The 25196-nt window shown below is 39.8% G+C and overlaps 1 protein-coding gene across 2 annotated transcripts in view; it reads right to left on the reverse strand.

Moving 5' to 3' along the window:
- Positions 1-14602: 14602 nt before the first annotated feature.
- Positions 14603-25196, reverse strand: part of CYB5R4 (cytochrome b5 reductase 4) — a 70643-nt gene continuing 60049 nt past the window's right edge. For both annotated transcript variants that reach the window (XM_088795572.1, XM_088795571.1), the window contains 2 exons: positions 18878-19042; positions 14603-15117 (listed from right to left, as the gene is read on the reverse strand). In XM_088795572.1, the coding sequence (XP_088651698.1) occupies positions 15063-15117; positions 18878-19042 (220 nt within the window). In that variant the 3' untranslated portion in view covers positions 14603-15062. The remainder of the gene's footprint in view (positions 15118-18877; positions 19043-25196) is intronic.

Below are 25196 nucleotides of genomic sequence, written 5' to 3' on the forward strand. Positions count from 1 at the left end.
AACCAACCTCAATTATAAATGATCTGAGTGCATTGATTACCTGCCTTACGTCTTAAATCATTGGATCTTCTCTGGAAGAGGATCACTGAGCATGAATTATCCTCTCCTCATGCCATTTTCCTATTGGAAAACATTCCAAGGCTCTCCACTGCCATTAGTTACATACAAACTCCCTGTCCTGACACATAAGACCCTCCGTGACCTGGCCATAGACCTCACCTGCCATCATTCCCCCTCACACAGGCAGCCAGACTGCACAGCTGGGCTTTCCAGGCTCTTTTGTGTGTTTGCTGTCAGCCTGCCCCCAGCCCTGTCCATCAAAATTTTACTGCCTGATAAAGGTCCGCTGAAATACCAAATCCATTCAAAAATCTTCAATGTTCATAATCTAAATTATTTCCCTCTTCTGTGTCCCCCCCCAAAAAAAAACCTAGGTATCTTAAAAAACATTTTTTAAAACATTCTGCTTTATCCAGACACATTTTCAATTCATTAATTCCCTTCTAAATACAAGTGCCTTCAGGACAAGGAGTACCTCTGCGTCCTCCCAGGGCAGGTACTCACGTATCTAATCAATTTCAGAGCTAGAGAAAGAGCAAAGTAGAACAATTTTCTCAAGGCCCCTGAGCTGCATGAGAATAAACTTTACTTCAAGGTACAAGACGCAAAGTCCTGCTGGAACTAACTCCTCTTCCCTATTTCTGTATCTGCCGTCTGAGGTCCCTTCATCCCCACCTGTGCATCCCAGCTACCTCGACTCTACCTTGGATAAAGGAATATAAGGGCTGCAAGTTCAGTTTCTCGGCTCAGCCTGCGCTCTTCTGACCACTCATTGGTTCTGCCCGTTCTCTGGACTCGCACTGTGCTTCCCGCCACTGAGGCGCCCCTGGTATGACTGACTTGAAAGGACTGGACTTCCTGTCCTACCTCCAGCCTCTCAGCTGAGGTGAAGAGAGGTTTACGAGTGTTATCCACAGTTTGGGATAAGAAGCATAGGCTCAGGAGTCAAAAAATCTGACTCGTACACTCACCTGTTGAGGAATTTGGCTAGGTATGCAACTTCCGCTACCATCTTTTCCTCATCTGCAAAGTAAAGATTATTCACATAATGTAGCTCATAGGGTTTGGTGAGGAATAAAGGAGGGAGATGCAGCTTTGAAAGTGCTTTGCAACATGTGTCACAGCTCTGGGTTATTCCTGTATTGGGTTGCCACGGGTTGCTCTTGGCAGCCTCTCTGTCAGAAACACTTTGGATCAGGGACTTAGTCACAATTTATGAACCTTTCATTTAGGGCCAGATTAAAGTCTTTATATAAACTGATTTAAATGTAAGAAATTCTAATACAATGTTCTTATATTTCTTATGGAAATAGCTTTGAAGTTATTTCTAAAATAGAACATTCTCTCAACAGAGTGTTTAGGTCCCCTGCTTTGCTGACCCTAAGCACCTGGGGGGGGGGGGTCAGCCTGCTGTCAAACCAATGTGGCTTTCATCCTATTTTCATGTCCTAAGACCTGGCTTTTACAGACCAGATCAGCTTTGACCCCAATCCCCAACCACCCTGGTCTGACTCAGCTGATACGCTCTTCTAGAAATGACAGGGTAGGATACAATGTCAGCAAATGGCATGGTCCATTCCAGATAAAGAGATCTTACGTCCAAATCTTACATCCAGGCATTTGAGAGCACATGCAGGTGACAAACCAGTCAGATGAGATGGGAGCAGATGGCTCATTCTTGGAGTGACCCTGGCTGTGCCAGTGGCACTGTTCTCCCTTTGGCTGAGAGCTGAGAGTTGGTACACATCCTCTGTGCTGGAGGGCACTACCAGCCATTGCAGTTAAGAAAGATATGCTTCACCACTCACCCCTCCTATTCTCTCCTGTCTCCTTTATCATTACTAGAGTGTTTTAGAGGATGGGTCCACTGGCTCCTTTGTGGGTCTGACCTCACCGCCTTTCTACAGCCCACCAATCCCTTCACCCCCTGGCCTTAACTCCTCTCACCCATCCATGCCCATTTTGAAAGTGATTCCATCCACTTGATAACCTGAACCTCAATTCTTCCTCCAGGAATCCCGTTACGATTCCTGAAGGCTGAGTGAGGCAGTCTGTCTCTATCTCTCATCTCACAGCAACCTTTACATATTTCTAATGTACCATTTATTTTAATGCACCATAATTGTTGGTCTAATTATGTGGACATATGAAACTAGGAGTTTTTTTACTTAAAACTAAATCCCATTATTTTGAGGGATGGAAGAATCAGCCTAAAGTGGGCTCAGAGGACATCAGATTTTCTGAGTTACCAAATTGCTGAATGACAATAGACACATATATGAACAAGCTCTTCCTAATGCTTCCATAGCACTTGGGTGCTTGCAGATGCTGGAGGCAGGGACAATCCTGCCATTTGTGTGGGCCTTGGCTTCACATGGGGAGGGGCTCACAGCTAGGCCAATACCAGATACTAAAAGCTCAGCCCCTGGACAGTGACTTAGAAATAAGGCATACAGATAGTCGGTGCTTTCTTAGTTTCTTTTCCCTTGCGTGCCATGCTGTAATCTAGTGTTTATGAGATCTGCAATGAATCACTGCCTATAAAGAAAATAGACTATCCTTTTCTTTTTGCCTCTAAGATTGTGTAGAAATTTCTCAACCAAAACATTAATATTCTTGGAAAGCATTCCCCTAGAACATACCTTCTAGGGCTTTCCAAACAGCCCATGAGAAGGATTTCAAAACTTTTCCTTTAAAGAAAAACTTGAGTCTAGCACTTCTTAGAGGAAATGCCGGTCTCAATATTTCTAGGCTTAATTTCATTTCAAGAATAGTACATTTTCTTCTTTGTCCTCTCAAGCTCTGCCCCCCAGTCCCAGGAAGAAAAAGCGGCATAGCAAAGCATCCACAGTTAGCAGATAATAAAGGTCAGAGCAAAAGTAATGAGATTGAAAACAAAAATACATTACAGAGGATGGACAAACCAGAAATTCATTCTTTAAAAACACTAATACAATAACTAAAGCCTTGATAATATTGATGAGAAAGAACTTGCAAATATAGGAATGAAAAAAAAGGGCTTAATGTAGTTAGTACAGATATAGAAGCAATACTAAAAATAAGAAAATATTTTGAACAAACATTTTCCAGTAAATTAGAAAAGTTAGATGAAACAAACCCTATTCTGGGTAAATACGTTACTAAAACGGACTCAAAGGAAAAAACCTCACAGAATCCTTGTTATGGTTTAGATATTTGTGTCCCCATCCCCTCATCCCAAATTCATACAGTATATTGATATCCTAACTCACAAACATAATGGTATTAGTAGGTAGGGCCTTTGGCAGTTGCTTGAGCCATGAGAATGGAGTCCACATGAGTGGAACTAGTGCTTTCATAAAAAAAGGCCCCAGCGAGATCTCTAACCCCTTCCACCACTTGAGGACACAGCAAAAGGGACTAGTTTGAACCAAGATGAAGACCCTCACCAGAATGTCATCATGCTAGTGCCTTGATCTTGGACTTCCAGCCTCCAGAACTGTAGAAATTCATTTCTGTTGTTCATAAACTATCCAGTCTGTGATATTTTGTTATTGCAGTCCAAATGAGCTAAGACAACCCCAAATAGACTTTAAAATATTACAGACAATCAATGAGGAACATTAAAAAAAAAATCTGTCCATGGAATCAAGTAAAGGGTGATGAAATAGTTTTACAAATGATATCTACCAACTGCTGAAGAAACAGATTCCTGCCATGTAGAAATTTTACCTTAAAATAGAAAAAAAATGAAGAATTGCCTATTCCAAAACACATGCTGGTATTAATTTTGATTAAAACTAGGTTAGAATGATTTAAAAAATGAAAATAACACACTAATCTCACTTATGAACATTGACAAAAGCCTCCTAAATATTAGCAAAAAAATTCAATGATTAAAAAAGAATAATAATTTTGACCCAAGTGGGTTTATCCCAAGATTATAAGTATGAGTTAGTAATCTATTATATATATGTACATGTAATCTATTATATATATATTTTATATTACATATATGTTATTTTATCTATTATCACATTAGCTGATTAAAAGAGAAAAACAATAAGGTCATCTCAGTAGATGCAGAAAAAACATTTTTAAGAATTTGATGATTTGAAAAACAGCACATTTCCTTGAAGTTGAATAGAACGAAATTTCTCAACATAATAAAATTTTAGCAGAACAGTAAAATCATACTTAATGTAGAAAGTAGAATTTAAAAAGAACATTCGATACAAACAACACCATTAAAATTTAAAAACAAAATGATTTGCAAACTATGGGAAAAAAAGAACTTCCCAAACCTGATAAAATTTGCAAAACGAAAGCAAATGTCATCTTTAACGGCGAAACATTAGAAGCATTCCTTTAAAATTAAGAATAAGGTAAAGACTTTTCGCTATTACTCTTTTGGGAGTGGTGTGGGGGTGAGGGTCAACTTCCAGTATAGGAAGAAAGAAAAGGGAAATTATAGGTATAAGAATTGTAAAGGAAGAAACAAAACCATCATTGTTCACGGACAGTATTCTTATCTAAATAAAAAATTCAATAGAAGAATAGATTAATTTTTGAAATTAGTAATTGAGGTCAGAATGTATACTAGACATAAGATAATAAATATGTAAAAATCATTTGCATTCCAAAATACCAAATATATATATATGTATAATTTTAAGCCATATCACATATAATCACAATAAAATATAAAGTACTAGAAATATATGTAACGAAAATGTCCATATTTTTATGAAGGAAATTTTAAAACTTTATTGAAAGACATTAAAGAAGTTCTATGTAAGTGGAGATACAGTATGTCCTCATTTAACACCTTGACAGTTTCTTTGACTTTAAGCAAAACGATGTACAGTAAAACACAACCAATTTTACCATAGGCTAATTGATATACAAAGAGTTAAATTCCTCCAGCATCTCATTAACATTATAATGAAAGGACATTGAACCAAACAGTATTATTTAAGGACCTGCTCTGTATACTATGTTCAAAGATCAGAAGAATAAATATTGTAAGGATATTAATTCCCCCTAAATAGCTATAAAGTTAATATAATTCAGTCACAAACCTTACAGTATTGTTCATGGAATTTGACAACTTTGTCTTAAAATTTATATCAAAGAGCCAAGAACAGACATGACAATTCTGAAGGACTTTAGGGTATTTAGCAGCTATGAAGACTTTCCTAAAGCTGGAAGAATGAAGCAGTGTGGTACAGGGGCAGGGCTGGACACGGACACCTATGAAGAGGATGGAGAACTCATGCGTCAATGCATTCATATAGGAAAATCTGTCATGTGGCAGAAGTGGCTTTGCAAACTGCAAAGGACAAAGTAATCCAAAATGTTTTTCACATTTTGTTTTACCAACTACCCACAGTCAGAAATGTATTCTATATTGCAACCCAAACCACACAGTCATGTGTACATGGGTAAATAAATATGTACAAATAACTAAAACCAAAGATTTAAGGACTAGAGCTATCATTACTGTGTGAGATGCATTCTGGCATTTTCTACTCAGCTCCATTTTGTAAAAAAGTAAAATCCACAAAATTCTTGCGACCCACAAAATTCATTTCATAACCACTACAGAGTTGTGACCTTTAATCTGAAAAAACTACAGTGTACAGTAAGGTTCTTGGCAAACAGTTCTGTGCAGTGGTATGCTAGTATGTTAAACAACTGTTCCTTGGGGTCGGAGAGGAAGTTTATTTGCAGCATTTTCCCACTTCTGTGGAATAAATATTCCCCCTGCCCCCCTATGGCTGATAAAAGCTAGCAATGTATTTAACTACCAGCTAACAAAATTCCTGATAATTTAACAATGGACTTCCATGAGCTGGTATGACGCAGCTCCAGAATACCACTGATTATAGATTACTGGTTACCCACATGAAAGAAAGAAAAGATCAAACCTCTACAGCACATCATATGTGAAAATTAATTTCAGGTGAACTAAATACCTGACATGTGAAAAACAGTTAGATGTGACTGTGAAAAGCAAAAGTTAGAAAAGTTAAAAAACAAAACAACAGTAGCATATCTTTTTGACTCCCGGTTAGGAAAGGGTTCTTAAGTAACAGGAAAAAACACAAGTCACAAAGGGAAAGCTTGATACATGGGATTACATTTAAAATAAACATTTTCCAGCATTAAAATACGTCACTTAAAAAATGTAAAGGCAAGCCACAGACCAGGATAAAAACATTAACAAATCATATATATTCAGAATTTTTAAAGAATTCCTACAACTCAGTGAGGAAACGATAATCCAATAGAAAAACAAACAAAAACATATGCAGTTAATTTACAGCAGAGAAGATAAAAAAATGGCAAAAGAAGAAAGGAAGGAAGAGACAGAGGAAGAAAAAGAAAATAAGCTCAATCACATTTGTGTTAGATTACCTAGGGTTCGGACTGAAAAGCAACATTGACACCCATTCAGCACAAGAAATTTAATACAGAGGCTTTGGAAACCCAAAAGGTAAGGCAACCAAGAGATATCCAGGAACATCTCGGCTGGAAAGGAAAGAGAAGAGATGCTGTTTTCAGAATTCAGGGTGTGGGACCATCCAAAGGGCACTGTGTAAAGAAGGGGCCATCCAGCAGAGCTGCAGTCATGATGGGCTGGACAGTGGGAGCTGGGACTGTGGAGGAGATAGAGCACTGCTGAGACCCCTGACAGTTGTGGGACCTTGGGCAAGTGAATCAGACCAACTGGCGACTCCACCAGAAACAAAGTGGATTGGGAGAAAGACCCTGGCCTCACCCCTTCAATTTCCTACCAGGGCTTCCCATTAGCTAACTGTAAATGGACACCAGTGGTCAAGGGACCCCGGAAACTATTCTTTCAGAGATAGGCTCCCTCCAGGATAGAAGAGGGGAAAGATCTGAGAGCAAACAGGTAAATGCCCAACTTATCAGGAGAACGCAAATTAAAGTTACATTGAGAGCCTTTCCTATCCATTAGACCTGGGCTATTTCTAAAGTTAAACATCAAAAAGAGCATTTTAAGGATGTGTATTGATAAGAACTTGAATATACTGGTAGTAAGCAGGTAAATTGACACAATCAATTTTGAAAATAGTTTGTTTGTTTGTTTTGTTTTTCTCTCTAGTAAGATTAAAGGTGCACACATCTGTGACCTAGAATTTCTACTCCTAGGTATAAATTCCAGAGAAAATTCTCACACATATGCACAAGGTGACATATACAAGAATATTAACTATTCAGGGATGGTAAAAAATTGGAAACAATTTAAATATCCATCACTAAGAGAACTGATTTTTTAAAAATCTATACGTTCATACAACAACGAAATACTATATCACAGTTAAAATAAATGAACTAGTACTACATGTATCAACATGGATTGTAATACCCCCCCAAACCGTGCCATGAAGAGCAAAAGGCTATATGCAATATTATACAGTTTAAAAACATTAAAGACAATCCTGTATTTTGCATGGGGATATTGTTTAGGACTATATATATAAATAAAGTGTAAAGACAAGCATGGGGATAATAAACAGAGAATTCAGGGTAACAGTAACCCTGGCAGTGGTACAGAGGAAAATGGGATCATGAAAACGTGCCCAGGAGTCTTCAGCAGCATTTAAATGCTTTGTTTCTCAAGGTAGGGAATACCTGCTTGTTCATTACATTATTCTCTTTACCTTTTTGTATGTCTGAAATATTTGACTTTTATTAAAAGGATAAGGAAGCCCTGACATCAAATTACTTTATTAGTCAACTAGAAATATTAATTCTAATGTTTCTCAAAACTCTGAAATGTGTTGGTAAGAACCCGTAACACACAGCTGGTGCAAGAGAGAGCAATGGTCCATAAATTGTCCATTAATTATTCTGTATGTTTCTGAACTTGCAAAGAACATGTAAGCTTTCCCTGTAAAGCTCAGCTTGTTTCATCAAATATATACAAAGCCAGAACATTTTGAGATAGTATGAGTAGCTAACATTTACTAAGCACCTACTCTGCACCAGGCACCCATTATCCCCACTGTACGTACCAGAAAACCAGGCATTAAGAGAGTAAATCCATTTCCCACAGCCACCCAGCTAATCAGGGACAGAGCAGGGTCCAGAGCCTTCCCTCTTCTCTCTCTTCTGCCCCTCCCAGAGCAGCCATTATGTTTCTGCCTCACTTCTGAGTAATTTTTTTAATAAGTTGTTCAGACTGAGTCCGAGGTGTTTCCAGATTTGTGCTTCAGATGCTGCAAGCCCAAAGAACACAGCAGGCAGCTGAGTGGGAGACACAGGTTTATCGAGGCTTACAGACAAGGGAGAATCTCTGGTGGCAGCCGGCCAGAGGGTAGTGATCTGCCCGCAGGCAGAGAGGAAGCAAGGTTAGATAGGCACAGCGAAACAAAGCATTCCACAGGAGAAATCATCTGGCAGGCCCTGCAGGCCGCTCTCAGGTACACAGCGTCCCAAGAAACCAGGAGACCTTGAGTGCAGCCAGCTGATCTGCCTGTGGGCCAGGTCCCTACACAAGCATAAATAAAATAAAGGTGCTTCTGACAGTTTATAAACCTGACCATAATGTGGAGCTTTCTAATTTCACAGACTAGAAAACAAAAATCAGTAGGAGCTCCCTTGGGAGAAGGGAAGCCTCCCAACAGAATGTCTGGCCCTGAGGTCCTGCAACAGCTCCTGCCAGGTATGTGACCTTGGGCAAGTGAATCAGACGAGCGGAATATTAGTCCCAGCTCCAACACTTTCTGACTCGGTATTTAAGTTTCTTTAAGCCTTCATCCCAAAAGAGCATTGAATACCTACCTCATTGAGTTTGTTTGAGGGAATTAAATGAAGACATGCACAGTGGGTGGCCCATGCCCTCTCTGTGACTGCTACCCACTGGGCATCTCTTCCCCAGCTCCTCCTTCAGTCACCTCACCTGGAAATTGGCCACAGTGGAAGCTGGTTGTAAAACATTTAGCAGTCACCACTTCGGGGTTGTTGGTAGTTGCTTTGTCAGTTGAAAATCACTGTACAAATATTAGCTGTTATCACTTAGGATTTCATGGCCAAGAGAAAAGGAGAAACCGTAGGGGTGAAAACATCTCCCACAAGAATGCTGTTCTCCATCTCACACACTTCATACAGGACACACATATAAGGCCTTCCTCAGCAGCCCATGCTAGCAGGGTGGGCTCCAGGCAACCAGCAGTGCTCCCAGAGTGGGTCCAGCGCCATGGGGCAGAGCTCCAGTTCTCTGTCACTGAGTGAGCAGGTGGGATCTTCACACGTTACGTTTGACTCTGTGTTGGGCTCCTCCTAAAACTCCACGGAGTATGGGGAACCCCACCTTTGGTTTCATTTGCCACATCCTGACTGGATGAGGGAGCGTGTCCCTCCTCTAATGGTTTATTGTGCAAAATTCCCACCTCACTGAAGGTTTACAATAATACATTCAAGATTTAAAAATATAAGTGTTTATATTAAAAAGCACCACACTTCATGTATGAAAGGTAATAATGAAAAATTACATGTTGGATAACGTTTCTGTGATTTCTTTTTCTAAACAGCACAAGAATGTGAGTATTCTGGGCCTTGCCTTGTAACAATTCCTCTATAAATAAAATATTAACTTGATCAGAAAGTGAGAAATCCTCAGCATAACAAACACCTGAAATGTATTTCACCAAAAATGTCAGCAGCTTTTTCCCTCAGACATGCTCAAAGAGCAATTACAGAGCACACATAACTGCTTTTCTCAGCGTGTTCTAAATGAGAGGAAATAGAATTGTAATGAGGTCTACACAGGCTGTCTCAGCAAACACTACAATGAAAACACTCCCCTCGCTATTCTAATCACCACGGGCAGAAATGGCTAATTAGAAAATCCTAAATCAGAGCATAAGCTCTTTGACTTGGAGAAAGAAAGTTGCCAGCTCATTTTTCAGATTTACCTCCAAGTCTCCAGTTGTTACAAAGCAGCGGACAGTATGTGCTACCAGATGTAACTGGCGTGTTCCTCTGATTTGCCTTCATAGCTACAGAGTTATGACTTTCACTATTTATGTGTTTTCCATTGATGCAGAATGGAAGGGGTCTCTTCATGTTCCTGCTTCTCATTAGCTGCCTTCCTCTCAGGCCTGTCCCCGCTAGACTGTCCTCTCCTAAAATTTAAAAGATTAATAATTCGAAGTTGTAGAGATACGAAATAACAAAGTCTCATACAATGCTGGCAGGACTGTAAGGTGGTACAATCCGTTTTTTAAAAATAATCCGGCATTTCCTCAAAGGTTTGAAACAGTATATTTGAAAGCATCATTATCTATACTAACTAGTATACATCTCTACATTAGACCTGGAAATATGCACAAAATAAAATAGGATTAAAAATAAAGTTAAATATACTTACCATAGGATGCAGCAATTTCACCTCTAGTTATTTATTTAAGGGAAATGAAAAAATATGCTCCTGGAAGGCTTGGGCATGAGTGTTCTGGGGATGGGGACAGTAGCAAGCTTCTCCCAGTGACACCTATTCTAAGAGCCGAGCACTTGGTGGGGGGTGGGGACAGCCGAAGGGCCTCTCTGCTTGCTTCTCCTGGTGTGCAACCACTGCCTCCTTCTAGGGCCCAGCACCCAAGGGGGGTTCCTCCATCCGATGAGGGGGGATCAGGCAGCAGGAAGAGTACTTTGACTAGGAAAGAAAATATGTTTTTGCGTGTAGATACATCACTCTGGCATTGTTTTGAGGTCTGGCAACACAGCAACCATGGGTGAGGATAATTCACAATAAAACCAAAGCAGAAAGATACTGAGAGTGGGACAGGTTGAGGTTTTTTAACCTCTTGGGAGATTATCCCAGATGGCCTGGATGGGCCCAATCGAATCACGTGAGCCCTTAAAGGGCAGTGAACTTTCTCCAGCTGGGGCAAGAAAGGTGTAGCGGAACGAAAGCTCACAGAAATTTGAAGCAGGAGAGGGACTGATTGGGTGTACCGATGCTGGAGGGGGCTACGTACGTAGATAGCGTGCGAAGGAACATGGGCTGCTTTTAAAGCAAAGACTGGTCCCCAGCAGACAGCCAGCAAGGAAATGGGAAACTCAGTCCTACAGCCACAAGGAACTGAATTCTGCCAACACCTGAATGAGCATGGAAGCAGTCTTCCCTGGAGCCTCCAGAGAAATGCCTGGCCCAGCTGACAACCTGATTTCAGCCTTGCGAGGCCTTCAGCAAAGGACCCAGCTGAGCCCGGTTGTGCTCAGTCTTCTAAGCCACATAACTGAGATAATAAGGTGCTGTAAGCCACTAAGTTTGCGGTGATTTGTCCTGGCAGCAATAGAAAGCTAATACATTAACACTTTTTTTTTTTTTTTTTTTTTTTTAAAGCAAGCAAGCAGAATTCTTAAGCAGAAGTGACTTTGAATATAATTCCCTTTCCTCATTGCAATTATGTGATGTAGGAGTTTTTTATTTCGTTGTTCAAGCATAAGTTACAATCTATACTCCCATGGGTGCCCCTCTGTACATGGCTGCACTCAGTGGGAGACTGAGCCTCTATGTAGGGGATTTTCTCTCTAATGCATGCTAGAACACACTGGAATGGAAAATGGATTTCAGTGAGATCAAGACTTGTAGGGACAGAGGCCCAGAGAGCAGTTTCCAGGCTCTCGGCCTCACGTGGAAAGGTCCTGGCTCGGGTAGTAGATGGCCGTCAGCTGTGGCTAGTTGGCCGTCGGCTGTAACCATTGAGCCACTGGCCACTAATATAACTGCCGCGGCTACGTTGGGGAGTCGAGGAGAGTGGAGGAGAGTGAAAGAGAGTCGGTCGGTTGGCAGAAAAGCAGACAGCAGGTCACACATCGTGTGAACCCAGCCTCCAGTGAGACTATAATGGTATGACTCCCCTGCCTATGGCTCCGTGGGTGTTCCTTTTTGGCCTCACCATGTCCTGCATTCTTATGTGGGGAGCGGAAGCAGAGGCCCCGCATGACACCCCGCGTGACAAGACTGCAGTAGGGAGACCAATTATCAGGCGATGCACGAATGCAGTTGAGGGATGCAAAGGCAGGGTTATCTGGATGGAGGAAATCAGATTGGAGAGGGAGACACTGACTGATACCTGAGGATGCTAGAAAGGCTGGCCAGGTGGGAGTGGTACCAGCGAATTAGAGAGAATTCAAGAGAAGGAGGCGTGATCCTCCTTGGGGACAGATGATCACGGTGAAAGCTTAGTTTGGAACATGTTGAGTTTGAGGAGCTTGTGAAACACCCAGGTGATATCCAGAAGGCAAGTGGATATTAGAAACTGAAACTCAGCTGCGTCTCAATTAGAGACCCAATTTGGGAATTAACAAATACATTGATAAAATCATGAGTGGATGAGATAATCCAGAAGATGCTTATGGCTTTTGGGGTTTGCTTTAAAATACAATAAGAAGGGGGATGAATAAAAGATACATGTAGAGAGTAGCAGAGACATTTTGTTTGCTTGAGGTAATTAGAAAAGAACTGGAGAAAGAAGAAGGGTTAGAAAAAATGAGAAAGCTGTTGGCAAAAGTAGAATTGATCTACGAATTCAGACAATTCAGTTGGCAAACTTGTTGCAATGATGTTGCTAACCTTCTTTGATATCAGAGGGATTATTTATTATGAATTTGTACCAACTGGACAAATAGTTAACCAAGTTTACTATTTGGAAGTGCTGAAAAGGCTGCGTGAAAAAGTTAGACAACCTGAACTTTTCTCCAACAATTCATGGCTCTTGCATCACCACAATGCACCAGCTCACATAGCACTGTCCGTGAGGGAGTTTTTAGCCAGTAAACAAATAACTATTGGAACATCCTTCCTACTCACCAGATCTGGCCTCCAATGACTTCTTTCTTTACCTGAAGATAAAGGAAATATTGAAAGCAAGACATTTTGATGACATTCAGGACATCAAGGGTAATACAACGACAGCTCTGATGGCCATTCCAGAAAAAGTTCCAAAATTGCTTTGAAGGGCGGACTAGGCACTGACATCAGTGCATAGCTTCCCAAGGGGAGTACTTCTAAGGTGACTGTAGTGATATTCAGCAATGAGGCATGTAGCACTTTTTCTAGGATGAGTTCGCGAACTTAATTGTCAGACCTTGTATTACTAATAAACTACAAACAAACAAACAAACAAAAAAAAACAACAAAAAACTGTGTCCAGAAAGTATACAACCCCTTTTAGAGGAGAAAAAGGAGGTGGTAGGGAGGTATGAAGGTAGAGAATGTTCCTGTTAGCCACCCAAAAGCCCTGCCAGCCCAGGATGGCTGCATCCTGCCTGCTTGATGACGTGGGCAGAACTGGCTACAGAAGAGGGAGGCACAGGAAAAGATGACAATGTTCAACCAGCCACTTATACACAGGGAGCTTCATAAGCTGGGTGTTTGTAATGTGAGGACTGTTAATACTGTGTTCCTTGTGGGTGCTGTAGGGACCTGGCCCACAGGCAGATGAGCTGGCAGCAGTCAAGGTCTCCTGGCTTCTTGGGAGGGACGCTGTGTACATATGAGCAGGGCCTGCCAGAGGGTTTCTCCCGTGGAATGCACTTCGTTTTGCTGTGCCTGTATGACCTTGCTTTACCTGCAGGTGAATCACTACCCCTGGGACCAGCCGCCACCAGAGACTCTCCCTGGTCTGTAAGTCTCAATAAACTTATGTCTCCCACTCAGCTGTCTGGTACATTCTTTGGGCTGCGGCTGCTCAAGCACAAATCTGGGAACACCTCAGACTCACTCCGAACAGATGCATCATTCATTCAGTGAAGATTTAGCTATTACAGAATCATTTACAGGGAAACAGGAGACTCTTCCCACCCCCCATTTCTGTGAAAACATTGCTGCTGTCTTGAATAAGACCAAAAAACAAATCTATTAGCTTATGCAACAGTGATCTATGCATGTAACACAGTTTCCTTATGAAAAGCTCACAAGAGACTTTTCTTGATACCCTTTGCTGAATCCCAATCTGGGAAAGCATTTGAAGGTTGCACACAGCAGCAGGGAGAGAGAGTAAGTGACCCCCACACCAGAGCTTAGGAGGGCTCCCTGCTGAACTGCCAGCTGTGGGGAAAGCAGCCAGCCAGCGAAAGTAACCATTTAGGACAGAGTGTTCTTCATTTTCCCAGCTGGTCTACATGGGCTCAAAAATAATTAAAATTTAACCCATTCCAAAGCACCAAATGATTATTTTAAGCCATGGGACCAGATGCTACACTTTCATTATCTTTCCCAATGCCTCTGGTTTGGGCTAAGAATAAAAGCAAACAAACAAACAAACAAACAAACAAAAAACAGTTGTCAAGGTTCTCTTAACTCTCTTAACACACCTTATCCACGCTGCATGTGTGAAGCATCTTCAGTATCTTTTATTGTTGCGTTTTTAAATTTTCCTTAGACACAGACCTAATATTGTTACATTCAAACACGTTTTTAGGACAAGGATTTAAAAGTACTTAAGTATACTTTTATGCTACACTGTATCAATGCCACACACACACACACACACACACACACACACACATTTGGATCACTTAATAAGTTGTAACATTCCGTGTTTTAATAGTAATAACAACGACATACATGATCATTTCCTGAGTTAACAGTGCAATGTAAAATTTAATCTGTATTGCTAAAACATTTTATAGCATAGAAACGTGACCAAAATGATCATTTATTTTATAATGTCATAAAACAGAACAGCTCATCGTAGATACAGATTACATGGTAAGGAACTTTGTGATTCTTAACAAACAATCCTGGATGTATTTGTTGCCATGACTAAATTTCCAGGTCAAGTATCAGTAGTAAAATAAGTTATGGTATAAAATAAAGTCAACAAGTTATCTATACTGAAGGAACATTTGATTTTATTTAAGAAACTGAAGCCTGGATTCTAGTTTACCTTTTAGTATATACAAAAATGTTGTCTTAAAAAACCCTAAGCAGTCACAAATTTAGATAAAACAGTTGAATAAAGGACAATGAAGGCTCTTCATTATGCTGTGAAACTATGGATCTCATCTTTGGAAAAGTTAAGATCATGCAGCAACCTGAAAAATAAATACAAAGCACATGTCTCCGAAGGAAAATTTTTTAAAATAAAAAAGATCAAAGTCTATCATCATAAACATAGTACTTTTTCATTTTCCCCATTTACCATGTACTTAGAAAAACCCCACAATTATCACTTCTAAAAAATTAACAATTCCTTAATATCATCAAATATCTAGTCAGTGTTCAAATTTTTAATTGTCTCATAAATGCCATAATTTTTTAAAGTTTGTTTGAATCAAGATCCAATTAAAGTCTACTCAGTGTGATTGCCTGCTAAGTCTCTTAGGTATCTTTCGATCTGTAAGATTTCCCTCCATCTCTCTGTACTGAAATTTGACAAAATCAGAATTTATGTGCTGAGTCTTCCACAGTCCTCATTTTGCTGCATCCCTGTGGTTTACTTTAATAATATGTTTATATCCTCTTATTGCTCATAATTTAATAATTGGACCTACAGGCTGGATCAGATACAGGTTAAATTCTTTTTGACAAGACTATGTCAGAGGTAGTGTTTTTTTATCAGGAGGCACGTAATACCCGGCTGCCTCTCTTTTTGGATCCTAACAACCATGATGATATACCTATAGATCCATTAATTCATTAGGGACTGAAACTGGTGATATTCTACTTCTATCATTCTTTCTTCATTTATCAGCCGAGGAACTCTATAAAGGAAAACTTCTGCTTATTTATTACGTGGTTATGCTGTAACATAGCTCATGTAGAAAAGGCAGAATAAATACTTGATTTTTTTCCTCCCTTTATACTCCAGTTTTCAAAGTGGGGAGCTTATTCCCATAGCATTCTATCTTTACTCTCTCCACTAAACAGAAAAAAGCAGAAATACTGTTTAAGGATAATTCAACTTGGAAAACACTATTGATGGAGACTGAAATCTTAGAAATGGCTCTGTTTAAAATGCTCCTGAACATAAACATTTATTTAGCTTTTACTATATGCAGTCACTGTGCTAAGTACTTCACATGGATAAGTTTTATCACTGATTTCCTTTTAGAGGTGAGGAAAGGTTAAGTAACTGGCCCTTGGACACCCGGCTAATGATTGTAAGATGCTTCTAAGTGGTAGAGCTGGGATTCACACTCAGCCTGGCAGCTTTCAGAGCACACACACGTTCAGGAGAAAGGAGAGTGTGGTGCAGCAGTTACGGGGGCCCACCGGTAGAGCAGGCAGGCCTCCCCATGCCCGCACACTTCCCGCCACACCGCCTGACTCGCCCTGTGGCTTCGTGCTAGACACACAGTCCAGTCTTTGGAACACCTGCGCGTCCTCCCGCTGCCTGTACTACTCTGCTGTACCTCCTCCGACTGGCAGTGCTTTGCTCATCATTCAAAGCACAGGTCTTTCTGACCGTGCAGCTCCCCCTCTCCAATATACATAACTCTAGGTACAAGTCACTCGTCTGTCCCTGAATTTCCATCACACCTTCTTTTTATCTCTAGTAAGAGTATTTATGATATTCTGGGTGATATTTAGTTATGTCTGTGCATTTGTTTCCATCACCAGACAGTGTGGGCCTTGAAAGCAGACTGTTTCATTAATCTCTGTAATAAACAAAGTGGGTATTTAATAGATGAAAGAACCTTTACTGGCCAACTAATTATAAGCTTTTATTTATATTAAAAAAAAAGGTTTGTAAGTTATCGCATCATACAAATTTGACAGATTTTTTCACCAAATATGGAGAATATGTTTAGAACAGTAATACTTATAACCTATGTAGCAGACATGAGATTAACTTTGAAGGGCACGAGGCATGGGTAATCCCAAAGAGTCATCTTTTAGGACAGCACAAACTATGATATAATAAGAGACTCATGTCACTGCCAAGTATGAGAGACATACCACATCCATGAAGAGGGTGAGGACCAGGAAACCTAATAAATAAGAGTCCCAGACTGAAATTCACAGGGCTATGAATTGAAGTACTGATCCGAATCAAGCGACATCTCACCAGGCAACTCTATGCAGCACGGTTAAGGGTGAGTAAGAGCAGGGGCCTGTGGATGAGGACTGATAATACTCTTGAGCAATTCTGGGCAAGCCAGCCAGTACAGTATAGAAAGATTAGCTCTGCGGTAATGCTGAGAAAATAAAGCTGTAGAGATTACAGTCAATTTTACCAATGTAAAAATACTAGATTCTTGGCTACTTTCCATTCAGTTATGCACGTACTAAGGCTCCAGTACGTAAGAAAGTGGGCTAAACGCATGGCACCAAAATGAAGAGCCCTCAAGAAGCCTATAATCCACAGAACACAACCACTTCTATCAGGAGGCTGTACAAGGGACTCCCCTCCCCAGCCAGTGGAAACTGGACTAAGTGGTCTTAAAGTCAGGCTCTTGATGCTGAGTTTGATTCCCATCATTTAAAAATTCCCATTATTTTATCGCAATCTATAAAGTGCGCATTGAGATACCTCTAAAATAGCAGTGTCAATACAGTAGAATAATATAGCCCTTAGTCTTTTTGTTCTGAAAAATTATTTTACTTCAAACCAATTTGTTAAGTGATCTTCACTATAATTTTAAAAGTTTTGTTTGAGCTTTAAAAAAGTAAAAGTTAAATAGTAATTAATTTTTTTTTTTTTAAGTTGAGAGAGCTTAAACAGAAGAACATTCCCCTGAAGGTAATAAAATCCAGAAATACACTTAAATTTAATTAAAATACCTTTATAACACGGAAACACTTTTTAACATCTATTTTTGTAGTCAATCTTTTTCATAATTAATATTGAAAATATGCCTAACCACTGCGCTGTCCACCTGAAACTAATATAAAATACTGAATGTTAACTATAATTAAAAACTATATATACACACATATATCCTCACAGGATGTAAAGTGCAGCATAGAGAATATAGTCAATGGTATTGTAATAGCTATGTACAGTGTTACAGGGGTAGTGGACTTGTTGGGGTTATCACTTTGTGAGGGGTGTAAATGTCTAATCATTATGTTGTTTTGTACACCTGAAACTAAAAAAGAAAAACACAAAAATTAAAAAAAAATTAAAAATAAAATAGCAAGAGAGAAAATTATATAGAAAATATTAGGTTCAGTCATATGCAAAACAAGGAAAAACAGGGCATTTAAGGCAGTCTCATTTCAAAATCACCTGGAAACCCAATGGTGGCTATATTTAACCAAGTATTTTAAAGTGTCATTTTAGAGTCCAATCATATCAAGGTATATTTCAAATAACATGGCCACTGCTTTGATTTTTCATTTGCCAGAGTTCAACTCTTAGTCTTGGCTTATTGTGTTCTAGTCTTTCCTTTTTGTCTTGCTACCTGGCTTTCGACTACTATATTACTTACTAACTTTCACCCAGTTGTAGAGAATGAAGAAAGATGGAAAGCTACAATGAGACAAACACTGCTTATCAATTACTATATATTACAAAGCTCTGGTAGAAGAGGTTGACTCTAGTATGCCAAATAAGATGGCGGCACCAATTTTGGGAACGTCTCCACACTGCCTGTGATTAGCAGAGATACTGAGAGCTGGCTGCTGCTTACTTTTGTGTTCACATCTAACTCTGCATATTCTTAGCCTTCAATCCTTCACCTGCATGAAGATTAAACACTTTGTCCTTTTCTTAGGCTGTAACAGACTACTAAAGTGCAGGTTCGCATGAATAGGAAGAACTGAGAACTAAGTCAGCTGCTTCTTATGGAAGGAAGAGCTTCATTTCTCTGCCTTGAGGATTCTTTTTCCTACCGCATTGCTCCTCACCTTATTCCTTGCTCTGTAAATGGCGTTGGTCCACAAATGCAGATGAGGACTTTGGATTTGTCTAAACTTCTTTTCAAAAATTCAGAAAGAAGAGCTGGTGAAATGTGTCCCTGTTTGCCATTCCATCCAGACGTAGGTGCTGACAGAACAAATTCAATGTCATATCTAGAGAAAAGAAACATTTTTTTTGAAAATCTATTACCTTAACATTAACATGTTTCAAGTTTACTGAAACTTCTTTTTTTCCTTTTGAAAACAATACATAAAAATGGATACATTTGCTAGAAAAGCACTGGAATAGTTATAGGCAAAGATTCAAAGAAAACATACAAGGTAAATCCATATTTACTAAGGATTAGCTTTTGCTCCAGATGAGAAGAGTAATCTGGCATTTTTTATTGAACTCATTAGGAGAGCTCCAAGAGATCTCAGAGAACGCCACACATCTATTGATAACCTGCTCACAGATAAGTCACAGTAAACAGCAATTACCAGAGACGTGCATTTTAATCTGACTCAAACTTCTTATGAGTTCTAGACCCTTATAACCAACAGCCTATTGGACTTCTTACTGTTGCTGTCTCAAAGGCCTCAACCTCACCTCACAATCGCCCTACCCCACACCTGACGGTCTCTTTGTGAATGGTGCCACAGTCCACTTGGTGGCACAAGCCCCACACCTGGGATTTATCCTGGGGACCTCTCTGTCCCTCACTCCTCATACGCACTCCCTCGCCAAGTCCCAGCTCCTAACGATGTGTCTGCTTCTCTCAGTCTTCACTGCCACCACACTGTGCATTCTCCCTCTTGTTTCGGTACCGCCTGATCACACCCACTCCTCAGTTCTCCACGAAGCACCATTTCCACAGGGAAGCACTAAGGCCCCACCAGTCTGGGGTCCTTTGTTACATGTGATGTAGAAATGGTTTCCTTTTTCTTTTCTTCACAGACCTTACTTCGGGTTGTAAATATGTGGTCACCAAGATGGTTAATCTTATGAATATCAACCTTCCCCACTAGACCATAACCTCCAGGAGAGCAGGGACCATGATTGCTGTGGCTACCACTCTGTCCCTAGTGGCCAACACACAGGAGGCACTCAAACATTAAGGAAAGAAACATGAAAGAAACATGAAAGAAAGAGAAAAGGTAAAACGAGAAAGAAGAACATGAAACCAAGTTTCACAATGCAACTACAGAGCATTCCTTCCCACAGTTGTATAATCTGTTAAGTGAGTGGCTGGTGAAGAGCCACAGCAAATGTTCAAAATTCTATGTTGTACCCGCTCCCTTTGCTCCATTATAGCAAAACAATTACTTCTTATCATTTTCAATAGCATCAGATCAAATGCATTTCTACATTTTCCAGTGAGTAAATGACATATTTCCTCAAGAGTAGAAGGAATTATACATTAATTTCAATCTTAAGAAAAAGTTGAAAGGAACAGTTTCTCTTGTGAGGGGGGCCTGGGGAGCCAATGACAAACAGAAACAGGATGTGGCTGGTGCAGCTGCCCTCACGTCCCTGCCGTCCCTGCCGTGCTGTAGTGGGGTCAGGTTTCTAAGAGCTGACAAGCCTGGCAGGAGCACACAGACGACGTCAGAGCGCCAGGCGGGGCTAGAGAAGCAGCCCCAGCTCTCTTTGACACCCCAGCCTCTAGGTCTTATTTGTCCATTTGTGGAACAAGGTGGGAAAACGACATCATATCTTATAACTCTAAAATTCTGACTTGACGTTAAAAAACCCTATAGAATTATGTTTTACTTCTGACCTTCAAGTATCCATTTAGTTTTAGCAACAATACCAACCCACCCTACACTACAAAGCCTCCCCAAATACTTTCTTTCACTAACTTATTTTTCCTTTCTAGCACTTAAAATTAAGCTAGTTTTAGGTAAATCCGAAATGTAGTATTTGTTTATTGCTCCATGAGGGTGGGATCCTTGTCTGACTTGTTCAATGTTGTGTCCAGACCCAGCTTAAGGTAAATGTATAAAAAAAACTTGTTGAATAAATAATTTATTTACAAAGAAGCCATACTGACTAAAAAATAAAAATTGTAAATAGAAGGAAAAAGCCATATGCCGGCATCTATGAAATTACATATAAAAGTGTATGAATTCCTAAGTGCATTTTTCTAGGAAGAATGTCCATAACTTTCATCAGATTATCAAAGGGGGCCCAAAAGGAGCTGCAGAACCACTATCTTAAGAAATTTCTAATTATACATAGACAATTGGATAAAAGATAGCAATTGCCTTGTTAAATTAAAAATAACAGTCTCCTCTGGCTCTGTTTCCAACAAGTCTGTTACTGGAATAAAACTGCTGAGGTATGTAAATCAGCATTGGCATCCCTGTCATCTGAAAAAATGCATAATTTTCCTTAACTGAGATGCTTTAAAAAAAAAAGCCTCATCAGTGGCATACCTTCTGCAGGTTATCTACAAAAGAGTGATGAGTAACTGAGATCCCTACATAAATGGTGTAAACTTCTCATGCATTTTGTATTTATTCACATAACGGTCCGTTGGCTTTAACATTTGCGTGCTCGACAGAAAAAGTTAAAAGGGGCATGAATGCAATTTTTATAAGATATTGCAAAGAGCCTGCTATCCTGCTTGTATCCGTCTTCACAGGACTAGCGAAGAGCTTAACTGGAGCAGGAGCAATCCCGAGTTAAGACTCAAGAACACCTTAACGACGGATTTCTTATACCACATCAAGACACAGATGGTTACTGTGGAATCAGCCACCTCTTCTGCAGGTTTCTGAATGAAGGCCAACTTCCTGTGTGAAACAATTAGAGCCTTGAAGCAGGAGAGGGCACATGGGTCAATGTCCTGAAATGCCTTTTTGCCCAGTGATTTCAAAAGTGCCAGAAAGGACTGGGACTCTTGAAAAGGTTACCTGACAATAAATTTACATAAATCTATAAAGTGCAAAGCAACATTTAAAAAGAGAGAGAGAGAGAGAGAGAGAGAGAGAGAGAGAGAGAGAGAGAAAATATACCTGCTTCTGATGAATACCTACGCGGTCTACATGTCAATGGAAGAAAATAACGCTTGTCAAAAAATATTTTGAAGTGGACTGATAATGATCTGAGAAGAAAAATCTTGAAATATATATTCATTCAGTCTAAATCATATGCAGAGCCTGCAGTCATCCAACGACCTGCTCCCTCCTTCTCCAGCCCATCAGCTTCCAAAACCGACCTCCTTCATATTTCCTACACGTGTGCCCCACCCTCCCATTGTCACTGCCACAACTCCAAACGAGGCCCTTGTATCTCCTGTCTACAATACAGCAATATCTAATAGTCTTAGTCCTAATCTATCCGACACACCATTTCCATATTAGTTCTTCTAAAAACCCAAGTCAAAGCTTACAATTTCTTTGCTTAGGCTTCAGTGGTTTGTCACTGCCCACAGAAGAGTATTTGAATATTTGGGGTCCCAGCTTTTCCTAGTTTCTCTAGCTGAAGAAAAATACTAGAAATAGCAGGAAAACTTGCAACTTGCTCATGGGAAAAATAGGTCACAGAATAAACACCTAGGTGTTAAAATTAGATAAAATATGCACATTATGGAAGCATTTCTCAAAATGAATCTGATGAATCACTAGTGTTCTTCCAGATGTTAGTGGTATTCCATTAAAAAAGGCTAACTGTCTTTAAGTTTGGGACTCCTGGGTTAAAAAAAAAGTTAAGTAGATTTGTTTACAATTTCTCAAAGCCTTGACTGCATTAGGTTCAGAGTAAATCTTCAAGAAGATAATACAGTGCACTACTGAAATTTTGGGTTGGATATTTCTTTGTGTTGGGAGGCTGTCCTGTGCATTATAGGATGTTAGCAGCACTCCTGACCTCTACCAATTAGGTATCAGTCGAACCCCCTCCACCAGTTGTCATGATAAAAAATGTCTCCAGGCATAAACATCCCCTGGGGTATGGCGGGGGAGGGACAAAAATCACCCTAGGTTGAGAAGCCCTGATTTAAAGTATTCTATACACAGAAAACACACAATACACTAAGTAGAAAATATAGTTATAAAAAGTGTAGTCAGTATGACTATTTTATTTAAAAAATGCAAAACAAAACAAAAAGGTATGTGTATATAAGTGTGTCAGTATATGTGCATGTGTGTGTGTGTGTGTGTGTGTGTGTGTGTGTGTGTGTGAGAAGGGGAGGGGGAGGGGGAGGGGAGCGGGAGGGGGAGGGGAGGGGGAGGGGGAGGGGGAGAGGGAGAGGGAGGGAGAGAATGGAAAGATAAAGACCATAAATGTTAATAATTGTTCTTTGCATGTCAGGATTATGGGCGATATTTTTCCTTATTTTTTTTTCTATATAAATAGGTATTAATTTTATAAACAGAGGGAGAAAATCAGCAAATCAACAAATTCTACTATTATACAAAAGTATATGCTAGTAGCTTTACTAAAATAAGGTTATTGTCTCCAAAAAATGCTTTAAAAGGGAAGGAAAATACTTGTTATATTTATGTATTACAAATGCTGTCTGGTATTCAACCCCATTGTCACACTGTCCCGTCCCTTGAAACGAATTCTGCAAAGGCCAAGACCTCAGAGACAGTGCATTCTACTGTGGGGTGGGGTGGGGGGGGCAATATGTAAGACTGCATCAACTAGGCCTCATAACACTGCTCAGCAGTTAGAAAGATGAGTGAAATTTAATTTGGATTCCAGTTTGCACAGTAATGGCTACATTTGCTACTGCACATATTTGCTTTCTGTTTTCTCTCTTTTTTTTTTTTTAAGAAAAATTAATGTGTGAGATTTTGCTCTACTTGGAATGTTGTGAATTGAGTTCCAATACTGGAGTTAACAGTCAAGTGTAATAACATATTTGGACAAAGTTCAGGTAACTTAACTTTTTTCATTTCAAATTTTATACTTAATGACATGAAAACTGACTGAAATAGAAATATCCTAAATGAATACTTACAGTATACCTATTTTTTGCAATTCTATTAAGTTGAGCAATATGGGAACATGAAGGCACATATTTTCCCTGGATTGCATGAGAAAATAAGCCAGCACAGTATCTTGTGCACTGCTGTACCCCTGTGTATTGGCACACAGTAGATGCTCACATGTATTTCATGAATGAATGAATGTTACAAATATGCTCACTCTGGGTTAGGTACCTCGTATGCTATCTCATTGCCCCCCATACCCAAGTAATTCTATGATGCAGGTATTGATGTCCCCCTGTTCTACAGATGGAAAGACTGAGGCCCAGTCAGGTCAAGTAACTTGCCCAAGGTCACAAGGTTAGTAAGTTTCCATTATACAATGATATTTCTAAGAATTACATTTGCTAATGATATTATCTAGATAATCTTTGAGGACAAACATAGCACGCTTGCTGAAAAAGAAAATATAACATCACATACCAGCCTTATTATCCATCTTTCCTATCCCTCCCTCCTTGTTCCACAAAGGATTGATCGGAAGGCTGAGACCTAAGCCTACAGACAGTAGAGTATATCACTTGTTTTAACTATAAAATGCAAGAAAAAATTTTTTAATTTAAATCCAATAATAATTTAACCAAGGAGATGTGTTCAGGTGTAATATTATGTCATAAGAAACTTTATTACTAAAACCAGAAATGACATAGGAGAGTCAAGATGTAGGAAAGGGTGATTTAATACATATAAAAAATCTTTATTAACTAAAATACAGATGTGACTAATTAAAATTACCTTATATTAAATCCGAACTTTTACTTTCCTTTTACGTATGGGACTCAACAATTCTGGTTTTGAATGAACAGTACTATAAAACCCATCAATAAGCCTTTAAGGCAAGGTTTCTCCTCTATCTGCACAAAGCCTCAGAATATGGTAGAATTCCTGATAAATGTTCCAAAGCCATCTACGCAAGCATGGCTTTTTCATTTTCCAGTGACAGCCTGACCACGAGTCTCCAGGGAGCGTAAATGATACAGTGCTAGATCTCAAGCAAGTACCTCAAGCAAGGACAGCTGTATCTCCAGAAAGAGGAAGGAGGTTAGGGAGTAGAGAGACAGCGAGAGCACACAGGAGCACGCAGGTGAGAGGAGGAGGAGAAGGAGTAGACGGGGGAGGAGGATAAAGGCAGGCCGGAAGTTGGAACACTATTACTTCTCTCAGCAAGCTGGAGAGTGTCACTCACCTGGTGAGTGCTGTTAGAGCCAGTCATCCAGAAGTGGGAAAAAAAGGGGCCTTTCCTCATCCTCAATACTGCAGCCTACGCAATTCCACCAACCCAAATTATGTAGGCCAGAACAGAACAGAACAAAACACACAGTGGACT

This window comes from Rhinolophus sinicus, chromosome 2, assembly GCF_057876585.1.
Source record: "Rhinolophus sinicus isolate RSI-liver-muscle chromosome 2, RSI-T2T, whole genome shotgun sequence".
In the NCBI taxonomy this organism is placed as follows: Eukaryota; Metazoa; Chordata; class Mammalia; order Chiroptera; family Rhinolophidae; genus Rhinolophus; species Rhinolophus sinicus.